This window comes from Aythya fuligula, chromosome 2 (assembly GCF_009819795.1).
Source record: "Aythya fuligula isolate bAytFul2 chromosome 2, bAytFul2.pri, whole genome shotgun sequence".
Taxonomy (NCBI): Eukaryota; Metazoa; Chordata; class Aves; order Anseriformes; family Anatidae; genus Aythya; species Aythya fuligula.
The window spans coordinates 119,617,960-119,643,755 of record NC_045560.1 but is presented as its reverse complement, the minus strand read 5'-3'; the positions used below and the strand labels follow the sequence as shown (position 1 = coordinate 119,643,755).

Below are 25,796 nucleotides of genomic sequence, written 5' to 3'. Positions count from 1 at the left end.
AGAGTAGCACCACAGTTCTTGCAGATGTATTTGCTCTTGGCATTTAGGTTTACCTCTGACTGCTTTAATGGAAACTTGTTCGTATTTGCTTCTCCGAGGTGTCATTTGTCACACCAAAACAAGCACGCTCTAAATTACAAACTGGATTCTCTTCTGGCTTCTGCTTGCAGTCAAAAAAAAAAAAAAAATGGTTAATCGGTGGCCTACCTTCAGAGCAAGCTGTGTGTATGGACTGGCTTCAAATAATGATACCGCTTCCACCTGCGCAATTGATTGTATCAGAACTGCTTTCATGCAACTCGGAGTATGGTTTGAGGTTGATGGGGTGTGACTGGAAGCAACATTGGGACTGTAAAATGCGAAACGAGTGAGAAAGAATGTAGGTTCATCACCAAACCCCAAACTGAGATCACAGAGACTGACAGTAAGTGGAAAAAAGAAAAAAGAAAACTTTGATTTAGAACCGGTAAAGAAAACTCTCAGAAGTCACTGAGACACAGGCTAAGGAACCATGTCGCTTTCAGAGTAAGACTCTAATTTTTAAAGTACTTAGGAGGTAAAATTGTCTCCCTTAGCATGATCAGAAAGTAATTTAGTAGAAACACCGTGCTAGCTTTATGCTGTAAAACAGTTTTTAGCGTCCCCTGAATGCCAAGGCCTTGAAGGGTTTGGTGCATTGTACCCCAAACAAACGCGCGAATAAATAAAGCAGTGATCATGGAGAGGAACATAGTTATATTCTCTTAAAATCTCTGAAATCAGTGCCGACCCCCGGTCCTTTTCATGGTTTAGAAAAAAAGGTGGCTGTTGAGAAGCACAACAGCGATGCACCTTGATCAAAATCAAGCTCTGCTCTGCGAGAAGGGACGCGGGTATTTGGTCCGTATCTGTTGTGGTGTGTCGCATCCGCACCCGCGCGTTAGACTGGGAGGCCCTCGGTGTCTGCCTGCTGCTTTGCAGATCCCCGAAGAGCGGTAGCAACTGACAGTGCTGGCAAACAAAGAGTTCTTGATATATAGCTGAAACGCAAGCGGGTGGGCTCTCAGCTCGAGGCATGGATGAGGCTGGGCAGCTGTTGCGGCACCGGACGCCCAGCCGTGTTTTATTGGAGAATAAAACACACGAGCCTGGCACGTAGCGGTAGCTGCCATGGGTTATTGCTGCTGTCACATCGCAGCCCTCAGGATGCAGGCTATGTGTTTTGGTGTTACTTTGGTAACACCAAAAGACACAAAGATTGTGTCTTACAGGAAGCAATGGGGCTGTGTCATCAGTGGGAACACGGGAAAAGACATTTTATTAAGAATAAAAGCGTGGTTGATTTTAAATCTGTTTTAACTGTGTTCACAATGGAAGAGATTGGATACTCCCCTCAGCAGCCAGCTTGGGACAAGGCAGTTTGTTACAGTAAGTCTGTTTTGACCCCAAAATGCCCTTCTTCCTGCTCAGAAATTCAGTGGGTTCCCAGAGAACAATACAACAACCTTGCCACGAGAGGGGAGAAATAGAAAAGTTTCAGCACAAAAGGAAAACAGGAAAATTACTAAAAAAGGACATGGAGTTTGAAAAAAAAAAAAAAAAAAAAAAAAAAAAAAAAGGAAGATCTGCCCTATTATTCCAAATGAGAATTCAAGCAATGAAATTTGGGAGCAGTCCTAATACCAACCCTCAGTTTTATGAACATATTTTTGTTACCATTTTCTGCAACAATCAAAATCTCATGTAATTATTCTTCTATAATTGCCTGCTTAACAGGTCCACTCGCAGACCCTTTGTCCACACCTCCTTCTGCCAATGCCTCTCCCTCAACCAACTTCCCCTTTAAGCTTCTCTGCAACCTCAGTCTACTGAAAAGAGATCGTGACAAGTTCACTTTTCCCATGATAAGTCTGAAGTTCATGGAGCAATAGCAAAGATTGTCTCTCTGCTGTTTTTATATACTCTACGGCACAAAAGTCTGTGCCAGAATTAGAGCTTTAATGGCTTGGAAAATAAGCCTAAAAATCCTTTCTCTCACCAGCGTAGATGGATCTGCTCATTGCAGCTTTTTGTTGCCATCACAACTCACCTGCACAGAATACATTTCCTGTGCAGACTGTGAAGTGAAAAGTGAAGACTTTTTCATGCAAACATAAAATCACTGTGCTGCTCGGGAAAGGAGCGTAAAATTCCTGTTGTCTACATTGCTTACATCGTGGCATGCTTAAAACAACACTAAAGCTCCTCGGGTCTTTGCCCCCACTGCCCCAAGGTGTCCCTGCACAACTGATGTGCCATCATCGTCACTGGAGTAGTGCCCCAGGCCACCTCTGGCATCCCTAGCGCTGTTCTCTAACTCAGTAACAGCCCCTACCATGCATTAGCACCTATTTATCTAAATCTTCCCCAGCCAATCTGTTTCACGTTGCTAGAAGATAACCCAAGTTTCCCATTTTTATTCACCTCTTGTCCAAGCTGGCTTCCCTGTGAACTGAGATAACAAATTCAAGTACCAGGGAAGATCTTGTCCCTCGTTCACTACAGGGTGATGCCTTTGACACCTGGCTGAGCTGATCCAGAGTTCAAGCAGGGTCAGCCCTCTTTGGGACATTACTTTTGCTTGTTTAGGTAAAGAGCTAAACCCTTCTTATGGTGGAGGAGACTCCAGATCTCCTTGCAGATTTCTGAGCACCCCTGGAACCTCCTCCCTCAGAGCACCTGTGCTGCATCATATGCAAGGGAGCAAACCAAAAGGAACAAAGCACCTGGAAAATGCCACAGGAGCTGTCTGCAGAGTCAGTGAAGCCCAGATTTAAGCTCTGGGGAAAGAGGCATGACCTATCTTTGAAATCTCATAGTAGGGTCTGTATTGGCAAAGCTGACATCCAAGATGACAGTTTTGAAGGGCAAGGAGATCCCAAATAGGGACCTATTTTTCCAAGATACTTGTCTGCAAGTGCAGAAAGACACTTGCTGGGATATTCAAGAGCTTTCGGCTGTAAAAGTCCCATAGGGATGCTGTGGTGCTGGGGCAGTACAGCAGGCACCAAACACTAAGGCAATTAGTGTAAGCACTGTGAATGTGTGAAAACAGGGTGAAAAGAGCAAACAGCTCCTCTGCAAAAAGCACCGAGACCAACAAGGCAAAAATAAGTTTGATTTCTGCCAGAACAGCTCTGTAAATTTAGTGATGAGTTTACTACAGAGGATCAAGAAATAAAAGACATCTGTCCAAACTGCACGGGGTGTGATAGGAAGACGAGCCCAAGCCCGTGAGTATAATGGCAGTTGCTGTACCCCACGGATGGCACAGAGCGCTTTCTGCCTTTATGCTGCTGTCAGGCTTGCTGCCCTGTGTAGGCACACATAAGCAGCCAAACCAGTCCCCTTGCTCCAGTCATGTTTAAGTTACAGGTCTCTTTAAGTGCACTTTTAAATTTAGTTGTGGCTGCGCAGGCTAATCAAATGCTAGCACTCACCTTCTCAGCTGCTTCCTCTGAGCATGACTGTGAGCTGTTTAATGGAGCTAGGTGATCTTTAAGGTCCCTTCCAACCCAAACCATTCAGCGATGCTGTGATAATGCAACCTGACGATGATTGTTTTTGCCTGGAGCCCAGGGGAAACGCATTCACCAGTCACTGGTTTACTTACTGCCAGGGCATTTCGCTACAGGCATTCAATGGACAGAACATCCTTCTTTTCTCTTGAGATTAGAAATTATGTGAAATACACGTGAGTTAATATATTTTAGTTTAAAATCCATATGCCGTGACTTTCTAGAGATTAACTTCAGGGTCAGAGAAGAATGTTTTCAGGTGAGCCTGATTGGGGTTCAGCTAGCTGTGACAGATGCAGTTCATCTGGGGGTGGGAGGGGGAATTGTGGAGAGGATAAAAGAGGCTTTGGAAGGCAATGCAGGGTTCTTTCTCTCAGGGAAGCTTTCCAGTCTTTGTCCAAGTAACCTCCTGCTGTGCTCTGCACCGTATTATGCCCTCACCTATTCCTTTTAATCGCTTTCTTCCTTTGGAGCTCTCCCCATCTGTGGACTTGAGGCCCTGCAGCAGCCCCCTAGTTATCCCCGGCAAAGAGGGGAAGGCCTTTTTGGGAGGAACCCCCTCACCCAGGGTCCGCCGCCTGCCTCCGCGCCTGGCCTGGTGCTCCATTGACTGGGACCAGCTCTGCCTCCTGCAGCCCCTGGGCTCTGGGGGCTTTGGGTCCGTCTACAAAGCCACCTACCATGGTGCGACCGTGGCTGTGAAGCAGGTGAAGAAGAGCAGCAAAAACCGGCTGGCGTCACGGCAGAGCTTTTGGGCTGAGCTGAACGTCGCCTGGCTGCAGCACGAGAACGTGGTGCGCGTGGTGGCCGCCAGCACGTGTGCCCCTGCCAGCCAGAACAGCCTGGGCACCATCATCATGGAGTACGTGGGCAACATCACCTTGCACCACGTTATTTACGGTACTGGTGAGGCGTGGAGGCAGGGGGAGGACGAGGAAGGAGGGTGCGGCAGGAAGGCTCTGAGCATGGAGGAGGCTGTGCGCTATGCCTGCGACATCGCCACGGGCCTGGCCTTCCTCCACGCGCAGGGCATCGTGCACTTGGACCTGAAGCCTGCCAACGTCTTCATCACGGAGCAGGGGGTGTGCAAGATCGGAGACTTCGGCTGCTCCCAGAAACTGGAGGACGGCTTGTCCCACAGCCCCCACGTTTCCCAGCATGGGGGCACCTACACCCACCGTGCCCCCGAGCTCCTCAAGGGCGAGAGGGTGACCGCCAAGGCGGACATCTACTCCTTTGCCGTCACCCTCTGGCAGATGGTCATGCGGGAGCAGCCCTACCTGGGCGAGCGGCAGCACGTGCTCTACGCCGTGGTGGCCTACAACCTGCGCCCTTCTCTGGCCGCTGCAGTTTTCCATGAGTTGCCTGCGGGCCAAAGGCTGCGGAGCATTATTAGCTGCTGCTGGAAGGCCAACGTGGAGCAGCGCCTCAGTGCTGCCCAGCTGCTGCCCAGCCTCAGGGCCCTTAAGGGGAGCCTCTAGGAAAAAACTGAAGATGACTCCTTTTTTTTATTGGCAGCTCGTCTTTCCCTTCACCTTCCCTGTGAGCGTGATGGGTTTAGCCCCTCTGTGATCCAAAGACTTTGTTGCTCTTTTTATATTTAAAAAAAAAAAAAAAAAGTTTATTATAAGAAGATTACAAATAAAGACATTTAACTAGACTTTGGGGTTTTTAAACCATGGAGGGGAATAGAGAGGCAAGAATCAAGATATTGGTGAATATGACTCTGGTTGATCTCCGGTGCACTGCCTCATTTAGGGGGAAAAAATGGGGAATGGGGCAAGCAAAAGAAATAATTGTTTTGAAATAATAATTAATTAAAAAAAAAGACTGCTTTTGGGAGGTTTTGTACCTAATGTTTTTTGGTGTTTCCAAATATGAAATACGAATTGTTCTTTAGACTAATTCAGTTTTTGTATTTAAACTTTTCTTCATAAATGATTGCAGAGTGTCTGTGTGTGGTTTTTGTTGTTTTTTTTTCCTGTTCTTAGAAGTAGTTTTGTTTCTGAATTGGAACACGTAACCTACCTGATCTCCCTGTTGATACAAGAGACCTTCTTGTCATTCTAAGACTCCTGAGCATAAGTTGATAGACACATTAACAACCTGTGCTTTTATAAACTCTCCATGCTACCAGGTGTTTGTTGTGACTTGCTAGTTGGTATTTTGTAAACTGCAGTATCTGAAGTATTACAAGAACATCTTGTGTGGAATAGAAAAATCTTAGATCTTGGAGGTAAAATGGGAATTAAAAATATATATGTATGAGTTATAAGGGAGATGCATAGATACCAAAAAAAAAAAAAAAAAATTAACCAAATGAGGGGAAAAATTATGCTCCCTTCTTAATGGGTCAGTACCAGGTAAGATACTGAAAGCAGTGAAAAGGAAGACTTTTTAAAGCAGCGATAATGATACTTTGCCAGTGCTTGAAGCGTACAACATTGAACAATCCTCTGCTCATGACTGCACTGTTTGTCTTATCTACTGTCTTTCCTAATCTGGTTGTAACATGTCTGGGAGAGGAAGTGCTCTAGGCAATGCTAGAGACAGAGAGCTCTGATCCTTAATTTATCAAAACCAATAATTATAGATCTGTCTAGATCTCAGCCCTTGTCTGGAACTATGAAGATCTGACTGCTGTAGCTAATGTTGTCATTCTGCTCAAAAACTCTCTTGCTTTCTAAGACAGAAGAGCAAGAGTGATGTTTTGGTCAAATTGTTTTTCTTCTTTCCCCTTCCTCCCCCTTGCTTCCATTCTGGAAAAAAATCCCGAAGGAATTGAGCCAGTTTCCTGGTTTCTGACACACATCTGTTCTCAGCCCCGTGAAATCCTGGAAATGAGCAACTATGTGAATTTGAGATGATTCTGTAGGTCTTTATGGTATTTGGGTTGTTCATTCATTGAAATTAATGTTTTATAAAGCATATCTAAGCTTAACTGTTTCTTGCTCTTCTGTCCCTCTATAGTGGAACTATAAAATGCCTGCTTGAATTGAGAAAAAAAATAAGGTAAATGTTGGAATAACCTTCCTTTGTGTTTTCTTTGTCAAAATGATTATGCTATAAAACCAGAACTTGTTTTTCATGTTGCATAACTTTTTTTAATAAGCAATAAATCTTATAAAAGTTATCATAATAAGCCAGTTACCTTTTAAAATGATTAGCTGAGGGCACGTAAGATAAACTGTCAGATAAAGCCATTGGCACGCCTCACGTTATTATCAAACCTTAGAGGTTTTTATCCAGTCTTCAAAAGAATACCATTAAATAAAAAAAAAAAAAAAAAAGTTTTTAGTAGTTCCTAGATGCTCACAAGTGTTGTGTTTATTTTGCCAGTCTAGATAACATATTGATTAAGCTGATAGAAACTTGGTGCTTTGTGCTTATTGATACCACTGAGTCTGTGAAAAACCCAGTGCCCTTCAAATTGTCTCTTATTCTTGATAGAAGCGTATTGGATGGCCAAGAGCCACTCTTGAAGCATAATCAGCAGTGCAGATGTCTCTGTCAATTTTACTGGATTCTTTTTCAAGCTGGAGTAACAACTCTGCAAGGTACTCAAGGTGTAGGCACATCAGAAGCTCCTGTCATAACAATGTTCTCTTTTTTTTTTTTTTTTTTTTTTTTTTTTTTTTTTTTAGGCTTCACTCAGAAGGAATATAGAGTCACTGTCAAAACACACAGAGATGGGCTTAGAGAAGCCAAAGCCCATCTCAAACTGAATCTGGTGAGAGATGTGAAGAGCAACAGGAAAGGTTTTACAGGCATATCAGCAGCAAAAGGATGACCAGGCCAAATCTGGGCCCACTGATGAGTCGGCCAAGAGAGCTGGTGACAAAATCTGTGGAGAAGACCAAGGTCAATTGTTTCTTCAACTCAGTCTTTAATGGTGAGATTTGCATTCAGGAATCTTGGGCCCATTGAGACCAATGGGAAGTTTGGAGCGAGGATAACTTACCCTTGGTAGAGGAAGGAAGAGGTTAGGGAACACCCAAACAAACAGGACACACACAACAAGTTCATGGGACCTGGTGGAGTGCACCCACAAACTCTGGGGGACCTGGCCAATGTCACTGTGAGGTCATGGTAATATCTGAAAGTTGTGGCAAGTGAGGAAAGCTTCTGAGGAGTGGAAGAAGGCAAATGTCTCTGCTATCTGCAAGATCATCAGAAAGGAGGATCTGGGAAACTACAAGGCAGTCAACCTCACCTCAGCCCCATGGGAAGTGGTGGAATGAATAACCCTGGAAATGATTCCAAATGCATGAAAGACAAGAAGGTAATTGGGTGTAGTCAGCATGGATTTAAGAAGGGGAAATCATGCTCAGCCAACCTGGTAGGCTTCTCTGATGACATTATGGGCTTGTTAAATGAGGGGAAAGCAGTAGTTGTCGCTTATCTTGACTTCAGAGACGCTGTTGGCACTGTTTCCCATTACATCCTTAGGTAAAATGATGTCCAGCTGGGGGCCAGTCCTCAGTGGTGCACCCCAGGCATCAATTATTGGGGCTGGTGCAGTTGATTATCTCTGTTAACGACCTGGATGATGGGACAGAGGGCACCATCAGCAAGTTTGCAGGTGATACTGGTGATACGCCAGATTGCTGTGCGGTTATTCAGTGGGACCTTTCCAGGCTGGAGAAATCCGCTGATGGCAATCCGTGCAAGGACCTGCAAAGCCTGGCAAGTGGGGCAGGAGAACCCCAGGCACTCGCAGTGGGGGCCAGGGGGCTGTGGAAATCAGGTCTGTAGGACAGGCCCCGAGCTGACCGTGAGCCAGCGATGCGCCCTGGTGGTAGAGGAGGCCAACAGCAGCCGAGCATCTTCGTGGCAGCCAAGGACAGCCCCAGCTCCTCCAGGACATCCCCAGGAAGGGTGTCCTCGCTGCTCAGCCCTACAGGGACGGGTCTGGGGGGCTGATTTGGCACCTCGGGACTCCGCTGGAGCAAGGAGGGCATGGGGGGACTGGAAGGAGTGCAGCAAGGGGCCGCTGAGATGGGGAAGGGCCTCGGGGAGGTGCTGGGGCTGCTAAGCAGAAAAATGAGAGGGTTCAGAGGGATTTACCTGCTTGTGTAAAGGCTTGGGAGGGAGTAAAGATGGAGCCAGGCACTTCTCAGCGGCACCCAGTGACAGGGCCAGAGGCGCAAGCTGATGTACAGAAAATTCTACTTAAAATTAAGCAAAACTTTTCTTCCTGTGAGGATGGTCGAATGCTGGAATGGGTCACCCAGAGAGGCTGGGGAATCAACCTGGGAGACCTTGTTCAGACCAAATGGACATGGCACTGAGCAGGGGGATCGGATAGGCAATCTCCGGAGGCCCCTTCCAACCTCAATAAGTCTGTGATTATAATAACACTTATAGATGGCTGAGCTCCTGAGATCTCCTACAAAAATATTTCTAGCAAAAACCTATACTCTTTCCTCTAGGAACATCATAAATGCAAGGCACGCTTTGATTCTTAGCAATGCCTTTGTTGTCTTGGGGGGTCAGGTTGGAATTTTGTGCTTTTTCTTTTCTTCACGCGTTAATATCAGTAGACCTACCAGAAAGTTTTGGCAGATTTCTCATTCTTGATATTCTGAAAACTATGAATTATTACTTATTAATTATAAAATGTTAATTCAGTTAAAAAAATGAATTAACTTTTTGTTAATTCCTTGAAGACTTTTTTTTCCCATTTATTCTTATATTTTTATATTTAATCCACCAGAGTCTTATCCTCTGTTTTCTTCATTTCAAGCTTCAGATTTCTAGAAGATGCCTTCTTGCTTCTAAACCTGGCATAAAAGCCAATGAGTGGAGCTGCACATTGCACTTTGCTCTCTCACACTTGCATACCTCTGTATAAAACGCTAGCAGAGGACACATGATGCTAGCAGAGCGCTGTTTCAGATGATTGTGTTACAGCTCCTGTGGAATTCTGTTCATCTGAAATTTTCCCCAAGCTGATTTTTTTTTTTTTCCTTTCCTTCCCCATATGTATGTATGCAACATGTGATGTTCCAAATGTTTAGTAAGTCGCAGTTACAAGTCAAGGTGAACTTTAAGGGATACAGACTTTAGGGATATCTCATCCCTCATTTGTTCTCCTCGTTCCTGAAACTGATCATCTGCAGCTTATCAACCATAGCAAAGGATTTATTGAAGGCCTGGAGAAAGTGCTACAACCAGGTAATTGTAATTTACCAATGTCTTTCTGTACTTTCTGAGCATGAAATACTTGTGAAGTCAGTGCCCAGGCTCATTTGTCCATTTCTAGTTTGGATTGCGGAGGTCAAAGGAGGGAGGAATTTTTTATTACTGCTTATGGTGGAAGCAGAGTGTTGATATCAGTGTCACCTTGTCCTGATGTAAAATATAAAAAGGGACACTGCTTTTTCTATCTGTGGACTAGATGCCTCAGCAGGCTATATAAAGGTATAATGAGCTTGAAAGGCTGAACTAGCATTCTTGTCCTGATCACCTCTGTAAGGTCTAGCAAACTGGGAAGCCTGGGACCCCGCATTGCACGGATTCAGCCAGTGCAGCATCACTGGCACTGTGGTGCATCCAGAGGCTGTGCCCTCCAGCCTCCTGCCAGCCAGGTATGCCCTGTTTGGTTTAGCATAGGTCTCCTCAAATGAGTGTGACCACATCGTCCCGACTGTGACTAGGAAGGAACAAAGCCTCAGTTGTCCTGATGGGTAAGTGTCAGGTGTCTCATGTCCGACCATCAACTAAATGCCACAGCATGACAACCAATTTCTGGGAAGGATAAGAAGGGAGAAGAGAAAAAAAAAAAAAAAAAAAAAAAAGGAAATGTAACTACTATTCTGTATTACTTTCATCTTACAATCATATAAGCTATTACTGAAGGTTTAGGACCTTTAGTTTCCAAGTAGATGTATCTACAGATATTTCATAACTTTTTCTTCTTTTTTATTTTTTTCTTTAAAGAGGCATAAACTGCAGTTCCTATAGTACTCTTTTAGGGTGGTGTGGGAGAATTACTGTTAGACAAATTTGCTAATTAAGCAGGCAATGGTTATCTATTTCACTGTTACATAGCTTCTGTCTTCCCATCATCAGGAAGCCCCTGTAGCCCCACTCTTGGCATATTCTGTTGTTTGCTTCTATTTCCTTAGAGGCTTCTTCTGTGTCCACTTATTTCATATTCCTTTTTTGTTTTGTGTCATTTTTCTGCTGTGATACTGTACCTCAACCCAGAAAGCAAGAGGTAACAACACTATCTTCATGTAATAAAAACACTATATAACTAGGAGGTGGGGGCATCATTAATACAGGATGGGAAGCATGAAGATTATTGGGTTGGTTTTGTATTCAATGGTAAGAAATTCTGGACCTTTCTGAGGTGGACCACATTTCATATCATGTACCACAGACTCCAAATGCAAATAATTTCAGCAATCACAATCCAGAGTTATTTTTACACTCCCTATTTTTACCTTCATGTATTTTATGATTATAATCTAAACATAGGCATCTAGTTTTATTCTCTGCAGCAAAGCAAAGAAAAAATGCTTTAGAGAATACCACAAATATTTGTAAAATCAATGGGGGCTTAAGTGGATGCTTAATATTTGTATTGGTGTGGGTTTTTTGCATTATTAGCATCTGTGTTTATAAATGCCTGGACTAGAACAAAGATATAAATAGGGGTAGAAAATTAATGATTACTTTTAACATGAACTATATGCTGAATATTTTACTTGTACTTTTAGTCATTCATCTGCTGCAAATATCTCATACAGCGTTCAAAGAGCCTCTTTCTATGCTTCACTTAACCCAGCTGCCAAATATTTGTCTGCCTGTCAAACGAACAGCCTTTAAACCAGTTAAAGACAGAAAATGGAACAACAGCAACAAAAGTCCACTGGCTTCTGTCCCAGTACGCCGTCAGCTCAGGATGCCGTGGGACAATTTGATAGCAGAGGCACCATCCGACCTGGATTTGTCGGCGCACGAGGCTGAGTTGTTGCGCTCCCTACCCAGCCTGGCGTTCAATAGCCCGAGTGTTCGGCAGAGCAGGGAGGTGACTGCATTCGCCTTTGCAGGGCACCTGGGATAATAGGGTAATTCATAACTTAATAAATATTCTACTGCACATGTGCCAGGCTACAAAGAGCAAAGTAGGCTGCGTATTGGAAATGTAAATGTCCAGCCCTTTTTAAGTTATTCCCCCCCAAATGGGGCGGAAGGAAAAGCCAGTTTTATTTTCAGGCCATGTGTTTTGCTCAGCCACTTCAAAAATGGTGAAAGAGTTTTGATTCACATATGCCACCAGTGAAAGTGGCCCCAGAGACCAATATGGAAAGTTGCACCTTAACAGCGGTATTAAAAAAGCTGAGTGCTCACGTGGGAATTCACACACCGGGGAGGCTGTGTTTTCTTAATAGTAGTTAATAGTGTATATATTGCGTAATACAATAAGTTTAGACAGATAGCTATCATATACTTTGGCCACAACCTTGTTTCTCTTATCCAACAGTTTCATTAACGAGATTTGCAGACAGCACAAAAGCCACACACGCAGTTTTTAAAGGGCTGTATCACTGCGTTGACAAGTCACCTGAATTTCTCTTTGCATATAAAGCAACAGAACCTTTCCAAGCACTTAAAATTGTACAAACTTATATAGCTTTTGGGAATTAAATTATTAGATATTTTCTGATTTAAAGGGAGAAAAGGGATGTTCTTTATTTCTAATATCTCCATCATTTCAGAGGCTGACGTTCAGAGGCAAACAATTTCTTTGATTTTTTTTTTTTTTTTGTTCAACTTGATTATTTTTGTATTGCATATCTTATTTTATCAAGTTGTATGTTGAAGTACAAACTGTGCTTAGAAAAAGTGTCTTAACCATAAAAATTAGCACTACCTGACAAAATCATAGCAAGGGTAGTGTGAAAGAGCCATTTGTGCAGGCAGACAAGGGGTGGCTGGAGGAGGCAATGAGGCAAACCCAAAACTCCAAAAAAAAAAAAAAAAAAAAAGAAAAAAAAAAAAAAGAAAAGCAATTTGATGCAAGTTTTTCAGTGACATTCCCCTTTGAAGAATCATCTTATGATGGTGTTTGAATTTCTGTCCCATATGCTAGAGGTACCTGCTCACTGGGCTGTCAGTGAAATAAACGAAATTTCTATAATTTATGATACATTATATACACTATGATTTAAATAGTAAAAAGCTCAGTTTTCCATATCAAAGGTGTTTTTTTTTTTTCTTTTTCTTTTTTTACAGGAAATGGGAGAAGTAGTCGCATATACATTTGTGCCAGCCAGAACAAAGTGACTGGCTCTACCTCACACCAGGAATATTTCACAAGAGCGTGTTTGAAGCAGTTCTTCCTCTGAATGCATCAGGGACTCTCAGAAAGGAAATGTACCTGCTGCAAGTTTGCGGAAAGGAGGCCACTGATAAAACAAAGTACAGGCTGGGTGGTCTTAGAAACATCTTCAAATAGACAAACCTATTGAAAGATGATGTTGTAATATAAGCATTTTGTACTTGAAAGAAAAACATGAGATCATAATGCTGAAAAAAATACAGGTATTGATATTTATTTTTTCAGGGGGCATTGCTACCATACTCAAAAACACCAATGTATATTACAAAAATTAACTTGACTTGCCTAAAAATTGAATATTCTTGACCACCACCTTCTTTTGTCCTAATGCTGTTTTTACCTCAGTTTTAAACAAGATCCTGCTCCCCTTGAAAAACCTCTCGCCAGAGTTTTCTCTGTGTGTGGAGGTGGAGATGTTTGGGATGGAAGAGTGATCATGTGCACTCAGGTAGAGTTGTTCTTGCTACAATTTGAGTGATTGATGCAGGGGGAGATGTATTTTCTACTTTATAGTATTTTCATAATACATTTCCTGGGATAATAAAGAAGCAATATTCTGTAACAGTGATGTTTTACAGGCTGGTGTGAAAGGAAACGTACAAGCCATGTTTTCATTACAAGTCAAATAGGAACTTTGGCTGTGTATTTAGGTCAAAGACAAGCTTTAATAGACTTACCTCGCTCTCGTGTAAGTTCCCCTAAACAGGATGGTCGAGTCTGCTGTGAAACGACACGAGAAACTCTACAGTTGTTGTTCCTGCCCCCCAACCACAACCTCATAATTTCCAAGTAGTAGGCTGCAGCTGCCGCTTTGCCACGTTAGCTTTTTAAGAAGTCAGCAAGGCCTTTGAAACCCAAACTTCTTAATATTTGATGCCTCTTGGATCGCTTTCATGTTACAGCGTGGATCTGTCCAGCTGTTCTGAACCATCAGTGTAATGATTTCCTCAGCAGCTATTAATTCCTGTTGCTAAAGCACATCTTTAACACCAAAGGTATCTCATTTAGTTCCAGGTTCTAAGTTTTACGTTATTCCTCTTTCTGTCGGTTTTTGAGTAATTATACTTCACTAGTTCACACAGGGTCAGGTCACAACAGGAGACACGTTACTGAATTTGGCTTTAGTTTTTCCTTTACAGATGGTAGGGTTAGGAAGGACAGCTCTTCACAAGCCACACAGAAGTCAGTCTGATGCTGGGATGTAATCTAAATAAAACCGTGAGATGCAACCACTCTCCTTCTCTAATAGTCGTGGGCAATCATGATGCCGATTCCCTCCTTGCTTTATATCCCCTCTTCATCTGTAGAAAGCATTTCCTAAAATTTTTCCAGTGCTTGCAAACATTCATCATCTGAAAAATGGGTGATTCAGGAATATCGCAAGGAGGAAATTAACCTTGAAGGGATGAATAAAAACTTCAGGAAAAAAAAAAAAAAAAAAAAAAAAAGTGATGCAGTGATGCATTCTGTGTCAAGAGGCTAGCTCATCAGTCATAAGGCAGTGTGAGGTCCGAATCGTTCCTGAAATTATCCCTGCTCCATGACAGAGGCAGCACAAGCACTGTGAAACTATTCCCTTCTACTCTGTCTCACTAAAGAATTAGATTAAATTAACTGGTCTTTCAAAGAAAAAAAAAATGTGATCAGTAATTTCATAACAGGGCTCTAAAACAGTAGGCATCATGAGCGGAATATGCGTACTGCGTGTATTGCTAAACATAACTACTGCAGCTGTATCAACCTTTTCTTCCTAAGGACAGACACCCGACCTTGCAAACACCCTGCTGCTGGTAGCTCGCCACAAAGCCTTCACAGGAGCCAGACCTTGGAGAGAAAGACAGCTCCTAAAGCCTGTGTTAGCCCAAAACGTGTTGTGAGAGTTTGTACAACCGGTGTGTGCTGCTGATCCCTCGATGCTCTGAGAAGCCAGTGAGGTGAGTGTAGCAGCCAACACTTGGCCTGGAAGCTGCTTCCAGTTGCTGTGCTCAGACAGCCACGTGGATATTGGGAAATGGATGCAGTTTTTTAACACATGCTGTAAGCTATTGCATCTTCTTGAACTATTTTTTTTTTCCCCAGGTAAATCACCCATTGTGACAAACAGCACCTAGTGGTACAGCCTGAAGTGGCAAAAACTGGACTGGAGAAGTAGTTTGGAATATGTTTTTGTACTTGGTTCACCTTTCCACACGTGAAGTCTTCCCAGGTGATTTCTAAAGTGGAAACTGGTTGTAGAAATACCATTTTGTTTCTGTTCCCACTAGGTCTGCTTTTACAGGGCTGACGTAGGGGTTTTCTGCACAGGAATTGCACGCCCCCCCTTGGTAGCGCGGCCTCGATACCGACAGATGACACGGGAGGAATGTGAGTGTAAATGGTGCGTGTGAGCTGAATGCCCAAACCTGACTGTTCTCAGGGTGTTTGCCCAAAACCTGATAATGCCAAGAGGAATCTAACATTAACAAAGTTTGCTTAAAGCAATGATCACCCAGGTTAAACAACAAGAGCCTTTTGAGGAAACGAGTTACCCTGAAAAGAGCTGTCCTCCCCACCACACTCGGCAAGCAGCTGCCACCCACAAGGGGACCCTCAGCCACCAGCCGGGACCCCACTCTCTGGGGAGCAGGTGGGAACCCGGGGTACATTTTTGGCAGCACATGGGGTGACTACACGAGAACATGTGCCCACATCTCCAGCTAGCATTTAGGAACAGGGGAACCTGCACTCCCCACAGTGGGGAGTAAACCACACTCGTGACCAGAGGCTGGGAGGTGTGTGAATGTGTACGTGGGACTAGAATTTGGGGAATTTGGCACAGCAGGATATTGAGGAAATTTGTAGGTGCTTGTTAGCACTTTGCAAGATTCTAGTACTGCCGTTTCTGTTGTACTGTACTGAGTAAATACAGATATTCAGAATCTACAGAAGGATATTAACAGGTTCTATCTAAGGGATGAGCAAAGAACTTGGAGATTTCTGAGATATGAGACATCTGACTAACTTCAAGTCAATACAAGAGGATCTGCAGATACTTGCAATTAAGACCAAGCAAACGCTGAAGCCTTTCCGAAAATGCTTGAAAATAGTTTTTATTGAATTGCTGCTGACTGGTTTAAATACTCCACTGCCTACTGATGATTTCCTGAGAAGCCTTGACTACGATCCTGCTTCACAGGTATTTTATGACCAGAAGTTCAAATAAAAATCTCAGTGTTCAAAGAACTTGGAGAAGGAAGTAATTTTCAAAGTAAAGAGGAACGTATTTCGGCAATACGTTAAAGCAAAGAGCTACAGGCTTAACCTGGCATAACCCTGGCCCCAATTCCAGTGAGATGCCAGCATTGAATAATCACTATCAAAAGTGACAAAGCAAGTCTAAGGAGGCTACTGTGAGCCCTGTCCAAACCATTCACAAGCCTTGACTTCGGGACTGGTTACTGTAGTACTTCAGAAGACGCTGAGTGCCAGCAGGCACACGCTCATTCAGTTAGTCCTTCAGTCACATAGGTAGGCTGAAACCAGAATCTGCTCGTGATTTATGACCACCCCAGCACTAGGAGGAACCTAGGAGATCTCAGAGATGTCTTTTGTCACACAAGCAAAGGAGGACAGAAGGTTAGACTGACAACAGACTTAATGGATTTAGATTTGTAGAATATCGGAATATTTTTAGGATAATTTGGATGTTAGCCTCAGTCACAGGGGGAAAAAAATCTTCTCAGGCAAAACTTAGCAAGATTAAATTCAATGACAATAAATAGATAAAGAATCCGACGAGCATTCATTTATCAGAAAGTAAAGATGTTCAAGCTAAAATTAAGCAAAGAACCACAAATGATTACAAGAACCTAACTCCCAACACATGCATAGTTAATTAACAGGATAAACTGAGTAATTAATTTGGAAGCATAAATTGCATCAAATTGTTTTTACTATAACCTGGTGGAAAATAGCTGGATAACAAAATATTCAGATCACTCTCAGGCTATTTCTGAAGGACAAGCTGGTCAAAGGAAAGAACAGTGATCTATGTACTAAAAAAAAAAAAAAAGTTGTGAATGGACATGGGAAAATATTCTGATTGACATATCATGAAATTAGGTATTAAATAGCTTCTGCTACAGGCTATTTGGTCATGTTAAAAGGAAGGCTTGCTTCTTAATCTTTTACCTTCTTAGTTATGTGATATAAGGAAAGCACTGTATTTATTACATGTACTAACTCAGAATTTCATAGCTAAACTGAAGTGGGCACTGGCTGGGAGAGAAACCTGTATTAAAACAAATATGTAACCAAAGGGAAAACAGGCATAAAACAAAACAGGTATTACATGCTAAAAGCTGTAGAATATTCAGAAGGTAAGCTATGTTACATTGACAATGGATATTTACCCATGTGAAAAGCAGGAAGGAGTAATTAAAAATATCTATATTTCAGAGAAAGCAGAAAGTTTAGATAAATTTCTGTTCTGGATTTCTGGCAAAAAAACAATGTATTAGTATCAGAAAATTCTAACAATAACTAAGGAAAGCCTTAAACACAGGAATTGAAGTAAGGCATTTTTTAAATCAGCAGCTCCAGATAGCTTGCATCCAAGAATTTTAAGAGCTGGCAAAGGAGACTTGTGTGCTGTTAATGTGGATTTTCCATAAGCTTTGAGAAATCTGGGGAAGCTCAGAAAAAAAAAAAAAAAAAAAAAAATCTCACAGAAGGCTGAGGTGGCGCCAATATTAGAAAAACATAAGAAAGGAACAAAATCAGAAGTTTACTGTCAACCTTGCATTAATCCCAAGGGGAAAAAAAATAAAAGAACAACTGAATCCTTGGTAGAGGAACAAAAAATAAATTACAACACTTAAATAACACAGATCAAATATATGAAACACACCTTTTGACTTTATTTCTCTTACCATTAGGGCTTATGTTTGGTAGACAATAGGAACAGTGTTGATCTAACAAATTTGTACATAGGCTTATTCAATGTAGCACCTGGAAACTGGCTTAGTTGTGCACATGTAATTCAATGTAAGTAAATAAAATTTAAGGTTACAGGTGTGTGTCATCAGTGAGGAATTGCTCAGGTGTCTTTCTAATTGAATCCCACTGGAATTAGTTCTTGACACCAAGCTACTTAACATTTTATTGGAAATAAAGTCTACTAATAATATTCAAAAAGCTCTAAGTAAATAGTGTAGCAAGACAGGTGATTTGGAATCATCTGGATTACTGGAAAAATCAAGTGCTTTAGCATGATCGATGTGAGGTTATGTATTTAAGAATGATGAATATAAAACACTTCTAGAATGGAAAACTTCCTCAGGAAGTAGTTGGAACAGCTGATAACAGCGTAAACATGGATTCCTTATGGATAATTGAGTTCAAAGTTGTTAATGTAATTGTTAATCAGATCAGAAAACAAACTACTAGAAACAAAAGCTGCTTTCACTGCAGGGAGGAAGAGGCCAGAGAAGCAGGACTATCACCAAACAGATTTTCCAAGTACGGATTGCAATTGGCAAGGGAAGTTGTAACAGGATGACTACTTCTGTATTCATGTTTATTGAAGCTGCTTTATCAGAACACGCCATCAAATTCAGAAACAATGCATTAGCAAATGAGGGACTACAAAGAGCAAGTACAAGTGACCCCACTGCAAAACAATTCTGAACTGAGCAATGCGGTAAGTGGCATATAAAAGTTATGCATCTCATGGGAAATGGAAGGACCATTTGAAGAACCATGAAGTATTTGATCAGGGAAAAAAAAATAATATATATATAAATAGCAGTGTGATAGCTGAAACGAAATTCAGACTAAAACACCAAGCAGGCTTTTTTTGAACAGATGCAGTAATTACTAAGCTTCCAAAGGTGGCGGTAGTCTTGCTAACGTTACCCACTTCTGTTATTACTGGACAAAATGCCCACAAATAGGATTGATATGCTGTTTTTAAGAGCTGATTGCAATGATCTTACTACCACCCATTGTTTCCTAAGTTATGATAGCCGTTTCTCCATCAGGTAAGTAGCAACACATGCAGGATGGGTACACTTCGAGCAAGCAGCTTTGCAGCTGGCGCTTATAAACGCCCAGGCCACACCAACGAGTCCTCCCATCAGGAAGGCATCCTTCTGGAGCAGAACCTGAAGGAAGGGAGTTCAACAAACAGAATTAATTAAACTCCTGGTCGCGGGGGGGGGGGGGGGGGGAGGAATGAAAGCAATATTTTTGCTTAACCCCCCCTCAAAGCTTCATCTGCCTCTCCTCCCGGGGGACAGTAGAGGCGAGGGGGACAGGGTGACACCCCACTGAGCACCCCAGGACCCATCCCCATCCCCATCCCACAGCACCACCACCACAGGGCTCCCCGCCGGTTCCGGGCGCTGCAGCGGGGTGAAAGGTCCCGCAGCTCCCGGATGGAGGCGGTGCAGCCCTGCACGCCGGCGCCCCGCCCGCTATATAAGCGCGGCCCCGCGGCCGGGCCTTCCTCTCGCCGCCGCTCCGCTGCCTCCTCCTGGCTCACCGCTGTTCGCTGGGCCCCGCACCGCCCCCGCCCGGGAATAAGTCGGCCAGGAAGGCCCCGCTGCCGCCATGGTGAGGCGGGGACGGGGACGGAGCCCGGCGGGGGCACGGCGCTGCCCTCCCCGCACCGCGCCGCGTGGCCGGCGCTTGATTTTCAGCCTTTTTTTTCCTTAAACTCGGTCTCCTCAGTTGCTAGGGATATGAGATCCTAAAGGTGTTCGTTTTGGGGTTCAGTGTCTGGGCGGTGGGTGGTGCGGGCCGTAGGGTTTGATGCTGACGCCCTTTGACCTTTTAGGCGTTTAAGGACACCGGCAAGGCACCCGTGGAGCAGGAGGTGGCCATCCATCGCATCCGGATCACGCTGACGAGTCGCAACGTGAAGTCACTCGAGAAGGGTGAGCGAGGCCTTTTTCGGATTTATCTGGGCTAGCTTTTAAAGTAACAACTGATATATACGAGATATGGCAAAATGCAGTGTGTTGAAACTAGTTGGAATTGGATCTTAGCATCTGCCTGTTTGTACAGCCTATTTTAATTTAAAAATTGCCTGTTTGCAGCTAACAAGGTTAGTTGCAAGGATCTAATCTATTTTTTAACTGAAACTAGTTTTAGGGTTTTTGCATTGTACTGAAAATCCACGTCCTCGGTGTTAATGTAAGAGCGCCCGTAGTTATAATGTAATGTCCCGCAGGTCTTGTGGGGATTTCAGATTTTACTGGTGGAAGGTGTAAGAGCCAACAGGCACGGGTTTCCTGGTTGATATTCTGTCGTTCTCGTTATTAAGCAGTCAGGTACAAGTTTAACATTCACCCAGGAATTATTTTGTCTTGTTTAGGAACTGACTTTGCCAGTATGCTGTAAATATTGCAGAATCAATGTTTGTTGCCGGCTCTTTGGGCTGCTAACAGCTTAAATCTAGCTGGATGTGTGCAGCGAGAGCTGCTGGCTGCTGTTCCAGCGTGGTTCTGCGAACCCGGGGTCAGCCTCCCGCTTCCACGCAGTTGGCTATGAAGAGAACTCCTAGACGTGAATCGCAGTGATCACTCTATACGCTATTCCGAGCCAACGTATCTTTTCTAAATCTTCACTTAAAACTAACAAAAAGAACACAACCACCCAAGCCTGAAACTCTTTTTTTTGTATTTTTCAGTCTGTGCCGACTTGATCAGAGGTGCTAAGGAGAAAAACCTCAAGGTGAAAGGACCTGTTCGCATGCCCACCAAGGTGAGGAAACTTCCAAGATGGGGAAAATCACTTTTTTTTCCTGTAAATGAGCACTTTTTTTTTTCTGTAAATGAGCACTGACAACAAATTTTAGAGAAAAAGTTATGATGAAAAGCAGTACTACTAAACTGAGGGCGGTATAGTGTGACTTGACAAGGTGCTTTGACACTGAGGACAGCTGTGTAGTAGTGCCATAAATGCTGAAAAGGGAAAGGGGCTTCTGTGTGCCTCAGCCTGATACCCCGTGTTTGTGGTCTCGCTGCAGACTCTGCGCATCACCACCAGGAAGACACCTTGTGGGGAGGGTTCGAAGACCTGGGACCGTTTCCAGATGCGCATCCACAAGCGGCTCATCGACTTGCACAGCCCTTCCGAGATCGTGAAGCAGATCACTTCCATCAGCATCGAACCGGGTGTAGAAGTCGAAGTCACTATTGCCGATGCCTAAAAGATGGTCATCTACTTTGAATAAAGCCGACTTACAAATATTATTGGCGGTGCGTTTTTATGCTTGTACCCAGAGTCCTTGGTAGTCCTCTGATTTTCGTGAAGAAAGGCAGCAGGAATCATAATCAGTGTGCTTTGGAGGAGGGCTGCATTTTGTTGGTCCTTGATGAATACATCAGTTGCAACATGAGGAGGATGAAATTGGGGCATCACAGTTTCTTTAGAGTTTGGTGACTATGTGGACATGCACAGCACTTGAATCCTTTATGGAAAAAACATTTTTCAGTAATTTAATTTTGGCTGAAATCACAGACAAGCAATAGCATTAAAACTGATGCCTAGGTAAACTACAGAGTTTTGATTTTTTAAAATTATTTTTTTTTTGCTATGAAGTAAAGCAGCACTTTTTCTCCCACACTTTTCACAGTTCAATAGTTGGGGCTGTTAAAAAAAAAAAAATCATTTGTGGTGATTATGTTGAATGGATTAAGTTCTTTCTAGACTTGTTCATAGAACCACAGTCAAGATGAAGCCGTGAAACTCTTATTTTTTTTGAGGTTTAGATTTTTCATAGGTTGAATATTAACAAACTACAGTTTACATTTTACATAGCTTTTATGTAAAGCAACAAAATACCTATTTGTTGCTACTTGGGGCTCTCAGGTGTGTGGTTGTGTGAGCTTGGGTTTATTTATTCTGCAAACTAAATTGTGATTCTTCAATGTACAAGAGGGAAAGCCCTGAGTCAGGTAATGCCCTTCATGCATTTAAGATGAGGCTGCCATTCTGGCTTCTGCCCTGAGCACATGGGAGAACTTTAATTAAACAAGCAGCAATGAGGACACAAGTTTGTGTGGAGAGCCTCATGTTTCGTTTGCATTCACCAAGACCCAAAACAGAGAACAAAGCTTGAGCTTTCTTTGCTAAGATGCAGGAGACCCTCATCGGCCCACTTGTCTTAATTTCATTAAATTTAAAGCCTTCCTTAGAAGGGCTCTGTCTTAGCAGGCTCAAGTGCTGTGGTGAACTGAGGAGGTGAGAAATCTTGTCACGTTTACATGTTGGTAGCCTGCTTCCTTGGGAAGAGCTGTTCAAAGAAATGTGTCAAGAGAGGGCAAAAAAAAAGCAGTGTCTTCCTGAAGGTCCATCTCTGGTAACGTTTTACAAATGAGCTGCCTGACAAATATTTTTAGTCTCATTTTTAAAGTCCGTTGTGCCTTACAGGGTGCTCTGAAGAGCGTGGTTAGGACATCATGACTTGGGTCAGGTTAGAGGGGACAAGCAGGCAGGCAGCGGACTAACAGGCGGAGAGCATTACTGGATGACTTCTGTGTGTGATTATAACTATATTGCACCCAAGTCTTCCTCACTCGGCCTGACCCAGTACCCTGCTGTCCTAACGCACCGGGAGGGATGCAGAGGGCTCACCCGGGCACCTCACCGGGCACCTCAGCCCCACAGCGGCCGGAGCCGCCTCACGATCGCGTCACGCGCGCGCCCCCGCCCCCCCACAACGCCTCACGCCGCGCGGCGGGCGCCCCCTGCCGCCCGCACCGCTGACCCCGCCCCCTCCCCGCCAGCCAATCAGCGCCCGCCTCCCCCCCGCCCAAAACGCTCCCCGCGCGCGTTCGGGGGGGGGTGCTTCTGGCGCGCGCGCGGCGAGGTAGCGGCGGTTGGCGCCCGTTGGGCGCGCGCGGTGCTGCAGTTTCCCGCCCTCGCGGATTCCCGCCCTGCGCGCGCCCCCTGTCATGGCGGGCGGCGGGGGGCTCGGGGCTCGGGGCTGAGCCCCTCACGGTGTGGGGCGAGCCTGAGGGGAAAGGGGCCGGGGCCGTCCGTGTGCCCCAGCCCCTGGGTTCCCCGGTACAGCCCCGGTGTGTGCAGGGCTCCCCCCAGCCTTGCTCTGGGCACCTGGTTTTCCTCAGAAGAGGCTGGTTTTACGCCTACTGCCCTGCTCCCTGTTCTTTTTCATGCGTATTTTGGCTTGTTCTGTGAAAAAAAATGATATTTTTTGTTGATTATATGCATGCTACCCTGCTCTCTTTTTTATTCTTATGTATTTTGGCTTGTTATGTGAAAAAAAAACTATTTTTTTTTCTTCATCACATGCATACTACCCTATTCCCTTTTTTTTTATTTCTGTGTCTTTTGGCTTATTCAGTGAAAAAAAAATATATATATATATATATACATATATATATATTATATATCTTTCTTGCAAGTTCCTTTGTACAGAGCCATGGATGACGAGGGGAAAAGCTGCATCCCTGCAGAATTATCTGATATATTGGAATCAGTTTCTTTTCTGGACGTGGTGGGTAAACCCTCACCTATGGAGTCAACAGTACTGTACAACCCAGAGGAGCAGGAGGTGCGGATTGGTTTTGTAATGTGTCCTCCTACCCTCTCTTTAATTCATTTTTCAGGCTTTAGTTCAGGCAAATATTTCTGCAGTAAGAAGTGCTCTGTCCCCCAGCTGTTTGATTATTCTGCTTGCTACTCATTGCTTACAAATAGGTTATAACCTGTAGCAAGTGCAGGTGGTCAATACTCAGTGGTGCATGCTAAGTTTTTGAGGAAGAAGTGAAGGACTTCAGTAATTGCACTGAATGTAATGTGACCCTGCTGTTCCTATTAGTAACCTAAAAGGGGATACAAATCCTTGTTGAAAATTTCTTTGGTGCTTGGAAATAAGAAGTTTCAGTGCTCTGCTGTAGCTCATCTTTGAAGATGGTATAACCATAGCTACTTTTAGGGTAGCAGGTTCCCTAATTGACTGCCCTCAGGTGGCTTAACCCTGTACAGAGTGGTGTGCTGGTCATGGGAAGGCTGTGGGGAGTTGGTGAGACTTTGGTGAAACACATAGCCAAAAAAAAGCAGGGCCTCTGAATATCGGTGGGAAAGGAGGGAGTGTTGGGGTCCCTCAAAATCTCCCTGTCACTCTTGCTTCACTTGGGTGGGGGACCTTTGTATGAGGAGCAGTGTGGAAAAGCCTGTATTAGCAAGTGAATGTTGTTACTGTGAGGAAGGTGGTGGCAAAGAGGTGGTCTCTGGAAGGTGAGAGTGTGGCAGTCTGTTACCTGAACACACTCCATGCAACATGGAAGTGCAGAAATACGGAGCAGCAATTAAAAACTGCAGCTTGAATTCAATACTGAGGGAGGCCAGAAGGTGGAGACAGTGCATTTTGCACCTCCCATAGCTTCCTTTTTTAAAAAAAAAAAAATAATAATAATAATAAATCAAAATATCTGCTTCATCATAGAAAATAACACAGAGGTGTGGGGTGATGTGGAAGAAGGGGGTAACTTCAGGGCATTAGGAGGTCAAGAAGCAAGTGACAGCTCAGGGTGTGAACCTCACAAGAAAGGAGAAAGGGAGGCAGCAAGATAAAATAGGAAACAGTGCATCAGAGATGTGTGCTGGTATGGTTTGGGGCTGTTTTATTTAAAAAGAGGTCGTTACAACAATGCATCTTGTTTTTTTTTTTTTGTTTGTTTGTTTTTATGAATAGGCATACCAACCCTTGAAAGTTTTCTTGAGGGTGAGGCCCTTTTCTGTAGCAGAACTGGAAAACCACGAATCTCAGGTTGGTTGCAGAGCTAAGAAATATTTTTTTTTCTTCTCCCCCAAATAGATCTGGTATTGTAAGCTGTGACTTTTTTAAGCCATGTACTTCTTCCAAAGAGAATTAGTGGACACCTGCATAAATATGACTATCACAATTTTTATTAATTAATTAACCATACCTCTATCTCTTGTGAAACCCCATTAGTATCTTGTTTAAAAGTTGTGGTCACTCTTAGCTCTGTGTGTGGCTCAAGAAATGAAAGTTTTCATGCAAGATATCACATACTTCTAAGAATAATACACGCGTTTGACCCTTGAGTTTCTTGGGAATGTCCAAAATGCTTGGTCTTGGTTGATTTCCCAGTCTTCTTCCTGTCAATTTTTTTTCTGGGACTTTTACAGTTACAGCTTTTACAGTTTATTCTGTCATTTTTTAGATGCTTTGGTGTTTTACACGCACATGTGCACATGCAATCACAGGAGTTCACCTCATTCCCCGCTCCCCCCTTGCAGACACTGCTGCACACAGCTGCCCTGGGAGGATGAGGTCTCTGCAGTGTGTCTGTCAGCCCTGATCTTTGCAAGGCCTCATGGGCTTTATAATTTGTACCCAACCTGTTTGAAGAAGGATTTAATATTTTGCTCTGATTTGCTTCTTGAGATTTACTGTTTCCTTTTTTCCTGCGTGCTCTAGCGTTTAATCTGCCAGAGATGAAACCTTTCAATTTTTTTCCAGTAGGATTTTTTCCCCAGTTTCAATGTAGTTTTCCCTAGTCAGTTCTCATTGACTAATATGTAGTGCCGCAGTATTTCCTATTTGGTGTCATTCAGCCATCTGAGCTGTCTGTAAGGATAAATCAATTTACAAAATTGTTTTACAAGTTATTTCTTATCCTTCTTTGGATTGGGAAACTTCTGAATGCCTGACCGTCAATGAAACTACTTGTATGCCCTTAAAAGCAGTGAGGGAGGAGAAAAATAAGTGCTGAAGATTTTTATTTTAGAGCTTTTGTCTTCATGTAAAAAACAAAATTGTTCATTTTCCAAGATATTAGCTGTACAGTCCATTCTGAATGGTATGAAGGCTTTCTCAGCCCCCCAAAAAATGAATGTTTGCAAAATCTCAAGTTAACTGATTACCTGTTGCT

General features: G+C 43.5%; 2 protein-coding genes and 1 non-coding gene across 3 annotated transcripts; all 3 read left to right on the top strand.

Moving 5' to 3' along the window:
- Positions 1-3,967: 3,967 nt before the first annotated feature.
- On the top strand, positions 3,968-5,017 carry MOS (MOS proto-oncogene, serine/threonine kinase). The gene has a single exon (XM_032180758.1). It carries the CDS (start codon positions 3,968-3,970, stop codon positions 5,015-5,017), a length of 1,050 nt encoding a protein of 349 aa, XP_032036649.1.
- A 14,353-nt stretch (positions 5,018-19,370) lies between these two features.
- Positions 19,371-21,125, top strand: RPS20 (ribosomal protein S20). The gene is made up of 4 exons (XM_032181821.1): positions 19,371-19,482; positions 19,706-19,805; positions 20,561-20,634; positions 20,900-21,125. Exons 1-4 carry the CDS (start codon positions 19,480-19,482, stop codon positions 21,080-21,082), a joined length of 360 nt encoding a protein of 119 aa, XP_032037712.1. The 5' UTR covers positions 19,371-19,479; the 3' UTR covers positions 21,083-21,125.
- LOC116486935 lies at positions 20,413-20,478 on the top strand. The gene has a single exon (XR_004253037.1). It is a non-coding gene; the product is annotated as a small nucleolar RNA U54 (small nucleolar RNA).
- Positions 21,126-25,796: the final 4,671 nt, after the last annotated feature.